Source organism: Acyrthosiphon pisum, chromosome A1 (assembly GCF_005508785.2).
Source record: "Acyrthosiphon pisum isolate AL4f chromosome A1, pea_aphid_22Mar2018_4r6ur, whole genome shotgun sequence".
Taxonomy (NCBI): Eukaryota; Metazoa; Arthropoda; class Insecta; order Hemiptera; family Aphididae; genus Acyrthosiphon; species Acyrthosiphon pisum.
In genome coordinates this window covers 167797826-167807759 of record NC_042494.1, presented here as the reverse complement: position 1 = coordinate 167807759, position 9934 = coordinate 167797826, and the positions used below count along the sequence as shown (strand labels likewise).

Sequence of the window (9934 nt, the reverse complement as noted above, 5' to 3'; positions counted from 1 at the left end):
AGTTTGTAAATACTTATAGCTCGCTTTAAAATTAAAATATAATAAATAGTCTATGACAATGTCTAGATAATAATCTTACCTTTAAATTGTATATAAGAGGTGTATTCACTCCAAAACTTTTAAACTAACGGAACTAAACGTGATTTGCTGAGCGTAAAATTTGATATGTTACACACTAGGAAGACGGAGAAAACAAATGTCGGTGTAAAGTCCTCTTAATAATACTTTGGGAGGCCAGATTTCGCCCGCAGGCCGTACTTGGTCACCACCACTCAAGACAGTCGAAGTGGCCTCCAGACGCAGCCACCTCACTCAGACATCCGTTATCATGGGCGTACTGTAGACAGTCGAGGTGGCCTCCAGCTGCGGCCACCTCACACGTTATGTAATCCCACGGACACCCGTTGTCGTGGGCGTACTGCAGACAGTCGAGGTGACCACCAGCCGCAGCCGCCTCGCACGTCGTGTTGGCCCATAGGCAGCCGTTGTCATGGGCGTACTGTAGACAGTCGAGGTGGCCACCAGCCGCAGCCGCCTCGCACGTCGTGTTGGCCCACAGGCAGCCGTTTTCGTGGGCGTACTGTAGACAGTCGAGGTGGCCTCCAGCTGCGGCCACCTCGCACGTTATGTAATCCCACGGACACCCGTTGTCGTGGGCGTACTGCAGACAGTCGAGGTGACCACCAGCCGCAGCCGACTCACACGTCGTGAAGTTCCACAGACATCCGTTGTCATGGGCGTACTGTAGACAGTCGAGGTGGCCACCAGCCGCAGCCGCCTCGCACGTCAGGTAGGCCCACAGACAGCCATTTTCGTGGGCGTACTGTAGACAGTCGAGGTGGTCTCCAGCTGCGGCCACCTCACACGTTATGTAATCCCACGGACATCCGTTGTCGTGGGCGTACTGTAGACAATCGAGGTGGCCACCAGCCACAGCCGCTTCGCACGTTGTGTAGTCCCACAGACAGCTGTTTTCGTGGGCATAGCGTAGACAGTCGAGGTGGCCTCCAGCTGCGGCCACCTCACACGTTATGTAATCCCATGGACAGCCGTTTTCGTGGGCGTACTGTAGACAGTCGAGGTGGCCACCAGCCGCAGCCGCTTCGCACGTCGTGTAGTCCCACGGACAGCCGTTTTCGTGAGCGTAGCGTAGGCACGCCAGCTGACCTTTGGCCGCGGCTTTACTACACACCTCAACATTCCACGGACAGCCACGGTCGCGTGCGTATTGCAGACAGTCCAGCTGTCCTTGGGCTGCGGACAGGACACATATCGCACGTGTCCACGGGAACCCGCGGCCTTCCGCAAACGCCAAACACCGAACGTGTCCACTTGTTGCGGCCTCTTCACTGATTGATTGATGGGCTGCAATAAACATTTGATCGTCATTGGTAACTATGGAATGGAAAACAAACAAAACAAAATTATATATTAAACAACGTGGTGATATTATGTGATACCTAATTGGAAAAAAACTGTCTAACATTAGGAAAAAAAATTACCAAAATTCTTATTCTTGTACAGTTCTACAGTAGTTGTAATGGGTAATGTATGAAAGGCTTGCACATATAATATATATGTTATTCAAAGGTGGGGCATTAACTAAACCAAAGGTAGGCATTAACTAGTTAAAAAGTTTAAAAAATCCATCAAGTTAAAAACATTTTGAAATTTTTCGTTTATACGTAAATATCACTACTATATTTATTTACGTAATGTAAAACATAGAAAAAGTAAAGATAAAAACATTTAATTATGTACAATGTACATATTATTTAAATTAATTAATTCAATTATTATTTTTAAAAAAATCTGTTATTTCATTTTGAAACTCTTGTTCGATTTTGTCTCAAGATTTCCATATGTTAGAAATTGTAGAGTGACCTACCCCCAATTCATTAGGTATGTGGGAATTTTTTTCACCTTTTTTAAACGAAACATGACATTTGCTTTTTCTTTAATTGTGGATTGCTTTCATTTGCACATTTTACAGTTTCAAATATTTAACACAAGAACACAAAACATATTTAATCTCACGACGATTACCCGTACCCTGATGATAAAATTTAACTGACGACAAAACAAAGATGAAATTGTCGGTATTATCGTTTGTAATAGTACCTTCAATAAAGTAAAGTCATTATAGCTAAAATATTTTTCCAATATAACAAAAAATAACCGTCATAACATCCGTATAGTCATTATATAGACCTCATAAGAACCGATACAAATTAGTACATACAATATAGGAGTTTTGCAGGGACCTTTAATCTAAGGTCATTACATACAATATGTCACTACAACCGGTGTCATTATAAACGGTTTCTACTTTATATCAGTATAAAATAAAAATAATCCAATAAAAAACACAAACATTTCTGTTTTTTATCTTGATAACATAATTTTGTGTATATTAATATATTTTATTAAGTTGTAAATTATATATTATGCGAGTTGCAATTATAAATGTTTTTAATAAAATTAAAAATTTTAAATTACAAATTGAAAATTGTTACGTTTTAATGTTATTAAACATATAATATATATGAAGGTCATGTACTCATCTTCACGTATTATGACATTAAATTGCTATTAGATATAAAAAAATATATTTGTTAAATTATTAGTTTGAAATGAGTATAGTTTAAATTAGTAAATAATAGTAAAGTAAAATTAAATGGGTATACAAATTGTATACCCATTTACTTTTACTGTACTTGTACTGTACTTGAATGTACATTATGAAAAAAGTTCAATAAAATTGTTTTTTATAATTTATAAATTAGAAACTAGAAAGACACATTCACTCTTTATGTGATTTACATACTAATTAAAAAAAAAATTGATTAACTTTTTTAAACTGAGTTAAGTTAATATTTTTTCCTAAATGAACTTTTAACTTATCGAGTTAAATTTATAATTTGTTAACTGTTAACTTTTAACTTATCGATCTTGTGTCCTCTTAACTTAACTTAACTTGATTTATTTATTTTAATTAACTTGCCCACCTTTGAACTTAACTAGTTAATCATTTTTGTTTTTAACTTATTAATTTATTAAGTTAAAATTTGTAATGTTCTAACTTAACTTTTTATAGTTAATATCATTTCCGTGCAGTTAAGTTAATTTTATTTTCGTGTCATGCGAAACCGGCTAGACAGTACTGATTCGTATTGACTCTTTTTTGATTTTGGTAATTGATTTTATAATCATATATTACAATAAACTAATTTTTTACACAGTGTTAAACGTTTTGGTGAATATTTGTGTAAATCAACTATCAACATACTAGGGCAGTTTAAGGGCCCGTTTTACAATCATAGTTTAAACCTCGGTTACGCTTGAACCACTGATTTTACCGGCCGAATTCGGTGGTTTAACCGGAATTCAACTGTTGTAATACGGGCCCTAAGACTTATATCGTAACTTGAAAAAAATGTACTTCTTTTAACTGAGTTAAGTTAATTTCATCTTCTATCTTAACTTTAAACTTACCTAGTTAATTTTTTTTGTTAACATTTAACTTTTAACCGAAGGCAATTGAATTGAATTAACTTAACTTGACACAGTTAATTATTTTCATTAACTTAAATATTTTTATTGTTATCTACCATAATAACCTGTATATTTTAATCCTATATTTGCTCATAAACATGACATAAGAAGAAAGAGTTGTGATTAAAATATTATATTGTTATATAATAGCATTATTATAATAATTAATAATTATATAGGTACCTACTATCCTAATATTGAATTTATTATTTTAAACTTTTTTAATTAATTTACTTTTTCTTATAATGTGACACTTTTTGGCTTTTATTAGGACTAGTGTTGGACTAGTTTTCCTAGTGTAGGACTTTTTTTTCTTGATTCGTTTTAATATGAATGCCTTATACATGCACTATACATAAGTAACGGAGGTTGGGGAATATAAATGGGGCCGATATAATACAAGGTGATTTTTTAAACATGCTAACCCAATTTTTTCGCTTATAATATTACATCTATTCAAATTTTGGTTTATAGAATTTTTAAGTATAGGTACATACAGCCCATATTTTCAAATTCCTGATATTTTTTGTACTACTTAATAAAAAGTGTCCTGTGACGATACAAACATCTATTTTTCCACTTGAGAACCCCCTGTTCACTGCAAATTATTTAGTGGGTAATTTTCTAGAAAATGTTGATGTGTTTAAATCGAAATTCTAATACGTAGTTTTTGACTTCTTGACATTTTTATACTAAGAATAATAATCCGTAAATATGGTTTTAAAAGAATATAAGCAATATTTAATATTAGATGTATACATACTATAGCATTCATTGTATTCGGATCATTTTTAAAAATTATTTATATTTATAGAACAATAATATTGTTGATATTGATATACTTAATCTGTTATCACATAGACATAACCTTAATATACAAAGTTACATAACTCAAAAACTACTCGTTCTAATTTTGATTTAGATTCATCAGAATTCTCAACAAAAAATATTTGCTGAATAATTAAAAGTGAGAAAGGGAGGTTTCTATTTGACAAAAATAAGTTTGTATTGTCATAGGATCATTTTTAAATGGTGCAAAAAATGTGAAGTACTCAAAATCATGATCTCCATGTGTATTTAAAAATTCCGAAAATCAGAATTTAAATATAATTTTAAGCACAAAAGTAAGGAGAGCATGCTAAAAAAATCACCCTGTGTATTAAAATATTAGATATTTCCTTACAGCTGCTTTATATTGGTTCAGTCCATATCATGTACGGTGTACCTACGATGTCTTATATCTAATATTTACCGTCATAGTCAGCATTTTCTGCCCTAAGGTAGAGTATCAACAGTAGGCAACATGGCCTAACGCTTATTTCCAACGTTTCCAACTCGTTGTAGACCGACCTTTCTTCCCCATTGCACCAGTTGTATGCCAGCTTTGTTAAAGAAAACATTTTTGTTTAACTGAAAAAATTCATTATATTTTATCCTCAAATTATAATAAGTTCTATAACCATAAATAGTACATTCAAAATATTTTGAAAATTTAATGATGTATGTAAGACGGAAAAATAAACATCCAATGAAAATTTAAAGTATTTACGGTTAAATAGATTTTGACAAAAACGTGTTTTCCTTATTTTTTTCGTTTTATTTTCCTGACGTTTTTTAAAACCACTGGAAATTTGACCCCCAAAAGTAGCAACTAAAATCAATTTCCCATCAGAAAATATGCTGAAGTTAAAAATCAAAGCATTATTTCTAATAAAAAAAAATATTCACAGACAACAAAAAAATACACATCATTGTAAAATCAATACATTGATACGCTCCTCTTAGAATCTAACATTACAAACAACAGTGCAGACGATAATTGGAATAAAAATCATGAAGAAAAACTCCTCGACCCTAGGGAAAAAATCTCCAGACTACAATATTACTCACAACCATATGAAAATGATTGAACAAATATTTTTTAAACGCTATTAGGGTAATTAGGTACCAGTGTGGCAGTGTACCACATAATTAATATTTAATTACAAACATATACTTATATCGTTAAAAAATTTAAAAATCAAGTAGGTACCTATATAATTAAAGAATCATCAAATAAAAAACCAATCATCTATACGTTCAAAGTTTAAAATATATACCTATTGAACAGGTATTATTTAACTTACTTTTATTGATATTTATATTATAATTTTCAAACATTTACAATCATATTTTATATTATATAAAATATGTGTAATTCTTTAAACATTAAATCCCTAAAATAAAATACTTCTAATAATATTTTGGCGATAATGCAAATATTAATAAATATTATTGGAAGTTGTTTTTAAAAGCTCTACAAAAAAAAAAGATACAATATTATTTAAACGATAATTAAAATTAAAATTAAAATATTTCGATTGATCGATACGTAAAATAATACAAATAATAATTATCAAAAATAGTTAATGAATGTAGATTGTAGGTACTTATATGTTGCTTAGAATAGTAATATAAAATAATATAATATTAATGGTAATTTTTGAAAATAATTTATTATATTATATTAATATTTTCAATGATAATTATACCTATCTATATACTATATATAAGTATATACCTATTTGTAATTAAATATTAATAATGTGGTAATTACACTAATTGTCTATTAAAATGTTCTAGTATTCGAAGTAATCCGAGTAATTAATCTAGTAAAATCATTTTCTTGTGGTTGTGAGTAATATTGTAGTTTGAGGATATTTTTCCGCAATTCGTACTGACACATGCGCTCACAAACGGTCAGTCTACCCAAGCTTCAATTTCAACAATTAATATAATAATTTATTTTATTTTTTAAGTAAAAAACAAAACTTACCAGGAAAATATACCTGACGAAATTTCCCGAAGTAGTACCTACACACATTTTAATATCAGAATTATAATATAACAATATTTAAAATACACTTGGATATAAATGGAATATTAATCTCCTAAAATTGTCCAAATATGTAAACAAGTTTAATGATTAAAATTAACAATACACTAATAAAACATTTGTAACTATTGATCGAACATTTGGTACGTTGTACGTGAGTAAAAGTCCATATTATCATACTGCAGTGGTAGCGGTGCCGGTAGCGGTTACAATGAAGCTGGACACAAATTTATCGCCGTCGCCGCACTGTATGACGACCTTAAGACAGATACAACCAATGCGTGGTTAGCGTCGTACCTACTGATAATATCACTTTGGAGTTTTTGGTAGAAATGTAGAAATGTTTAAGGTGGAATCCGGTAGGTTAGAAACCTCAATCATCAAAAATAAATATTTAAAAATGATTTTCATTTGAATGACTTCGTTTTTGTTCGTTTTTGTTCATAATTATGACATTTGTACAGTGTTTGGAAAGAACGTCGTTCATGAACGCTCGTTTAGACATTCACGTTTAATGAATTTAAAAATTTAATATTTAATGAACGTCACTCGTATTTTTCGAATAGAACGTGAACGTGAACAACATTTATATATTTAATGAATTTTAACGAATTTTAAGACGTTCAAATGTATTTATTAATTAATAAATATTGATTGATAATACTATTATGATATATAATAGTTTATTACGAATTATAAAAATAAAATACATGCAATCCCAGTGGGCACAAAACAACAATAATAGGTATTATGATTTCCACGATTTTGTATTCGTATTTAAACGATGCATAAAAATTAAATTAATTGAATGAACGCATTCATATTTTCAAAGAACGTGAAACGTGAACGTGTTGATTTGAAAAATACATAAATTTGAACGTGAACGAGTTCCTTTTTTAAGCACTGAACGTGAACGAATTCATTTTTTTAGTGAACATTCCGAACACTGCGTTTTTTCCGTTCTATAATATTATAGGTACCTAAATTAACCTAATATCCTATAAAATAACCCAACTTAAGTGAGTGTCGTTCGTAAAATATAAACATAAACTATATAGTCAAAACGCGTTTTTCCTAATAATGCAGATAATAAATAAACAAATGCGTATACTCACGTAAAAAAATAATATTGGCCTGCTGGTTCGCTGATTTTATTCTTTGAAACTATATTGAAGACGCGAAATATCGCGTACAGCCGTACAGGCGTGCTGACGGCCTGCGTGCTGTGCTGAGACTGCTTCTCCGACAGTCTGACGGCAAGACGGCAAGGTACTTAGTAGACCAGGGTTGCCAGAAAGGTAAGTCGGCGTACCGTCAATAGAGAGCGTTAAGGTCGCCTAAAATAGCAAAGGTACAATATTTCTGAAATAGCCCAAAAACACATTTTACAACATCGACCAAAAATTCGCCAAAAAAAAAAGAATGGAAAAATGTAGACTGTTTCAGTGGCGATAGTTTGATCGTAATCCACAAATTCGTTAGAATACGGTACCTAGATCGGTGACGAATTAAAATAGTGAACGGTTACTGGTTAGTATAGGTACCTGCTTAGGCGTTATAAAACATAATTTATTCTTTATTGATATCAATCCACATTGCTGATAACCAAAAATCAAAATATACAATATTAGAGCAGCTAGCTCAGCTCAGCCCGTGGACCGTGGTATCTAGTACCATGGACTATAAAGTATAAACATTAAACTATTATGACAATTATTAATTAGTTAATAAAAATATGGATTGATTAATAAATAAACTGTGTCACTATGCCATAACCAGGATTTAAGCAAACATAATGGCGTATCAAAATTAATAAAATAATAGAAATCAAAATCAAATTTTGCTGTGTCTTAGACGCGGTTATGGATTGATAATGGTGATGAGTATACATAGTCGTGGTTTTAAGTTGAAAATTTTTTAAAAGAAAAAAAATCAGCAAACGATTATTGCCCTGAATTGTGCCTAGACTCAAAAGTCTAAACACGCCAATTTGGAATTGTTAAATCGCCCACTAGGCGGTAGGTAACGCGACAAGATATAATTTTGGTTGGCATTTGCCATTTGGTCAATATAAATATAGCCCAATTGGTGATAAACTGCCCAATCCAGCTACCCTGAGGGTAGTACCTATAGTACCTACTATATAGTAATAACTAATAGTATTAATCGTAGACCTATAAACTAGGTATTAATACTCAATTTACTACGACTTATTTATAATAGGTATACTATACTTAAATACAATGACTTTACAGGTATTTAAACAAAGTATAAGGATATTAGTTATTTCGTGATTTTGTTATTCAAAAACATTATTCGCAGCGGCTTAAGAATTTGACGTATATTATAAATTGTACAATAAGAGTACGTTATACCCCATGTGTTGTCTCCGTCTTACAAGTGGGTAACATGGCAAATTCTACGCTCAGCAGAACACGTGTAGCTCCGTTGGTTTAGAAATTTGAGTGAATTGACCTCTCATCGAATCTATAGGTAAGATTATTATCTAGACAACCTCATGATCTTTTTAGTATATTTTAATTTTTTAGTCGAGTTATGAGCACTTTAAGATGTACAAACAATTTACAATTTTAAAATACTCATAGCTCGCTTTAAAATTAAAATATAATAAAATGCCCATGAAGTTGTCCAGATAATAATTTTACTTATAGATTCTATAAGAGGTCAATTTACTCTAATTTTTAAACGAACGGAGCTACACGTGTTCTGCTGAGCGTAAAATTTGCTATGTTACGCACTTGCAAGACGGAGACAACACATAATGTCCTCACAAGGCTATACACAATACATTTTAAGTTATTAGTTAATACCTATTCTCACTATTCTACGCTAAATTGGTATTGACTCAAAGTCAATATCGATAATATGATATAAATATATAATAGTTATATACATAATATTATAATAATTGATGCAATGTTTTCCATAACAATTAAATAAAACTACTGTGACACTAATGGTAAAATAAGTTAGTTTAATAGCAATATCAAAGAACATATTATTATTATTATCATAAAATATACATTAGACTGTCATTAGGCTGTCTCCGCTCAGAATCGTTTTTCGTATACAATAACATTCCTAAAATTGAATTCAAATTTAACACATCCATAACACTCACTCGAAACCTGCCCTGTACCCACTTGCCCACTTTTTTATTATATTGTATTTTGTTAAAATAATTACTTTACTTAATATTTAAAATGAGCGTTTTTAAAGGTTATGAAAAATTTAAATAGTGTATGCTTAAGGTACGCTTAAGAGAAATACGCTTAAGAGAACGTCGCACCCGCATGTGTTGTCTCCGTCTTACACACGTACGTTATAGCAAATTTTCGTTCGCTAGTTTTAATAGGGTGCTGTAATTTTTGATTTTAGAGTGAATTGACCTATTATAAACTTTAGTTAACAACATTACTCTGTGCCTTCTCGTTGGTTTTTTACGATATTTTAATTTTTAAGTGATTTATCAGTATGTAAAAT

At 31.5% G+C, this 9934-nt stretch overlaps 1 protein-coding gene across 3 annotated transcripts; it reads right to left on the bottom strand.

Moving 5' to 3' along the window:
- LOC100162294 lies at positions 1-7923 on the bottom strand. 3 transcript variants are annotated; one of them, XM_029486651.1, is made up of 4 exons: positions 7546-7919; positions 6371-6408; positions 4808-4965; positions 1-1395 (listed from the first exon to the last, which is right to left on the bottom strand). In XM_029486651.1, exons 3-4 carry the CDS (start codon positions 4953-4955, stop codon positions 263-265), a joined length of 1281 nt encoding a protein of 426 aa, XP_029342511.1. In that variant the 5' UTR covers positions 4956-4965; positions 6371-6408; positions 7546-7919; the 3' UTR covers positions 1-262. The 3 variants fall into 3 exon arrangements, with proteins under 3 accessions (XP_029342511.1, XP_016662578.1, XP_029342512.1); XM_016807089.2 differs by lacking the exon at positions 6371-6408; XM_029486652.1 differs by lacking the exons at positions 4808-4965; positions 6371-6408 and having other exon boundaries at positions 7546-7923.
- Positions 7924-9934: the final 2011 nt, after the last annotated feature.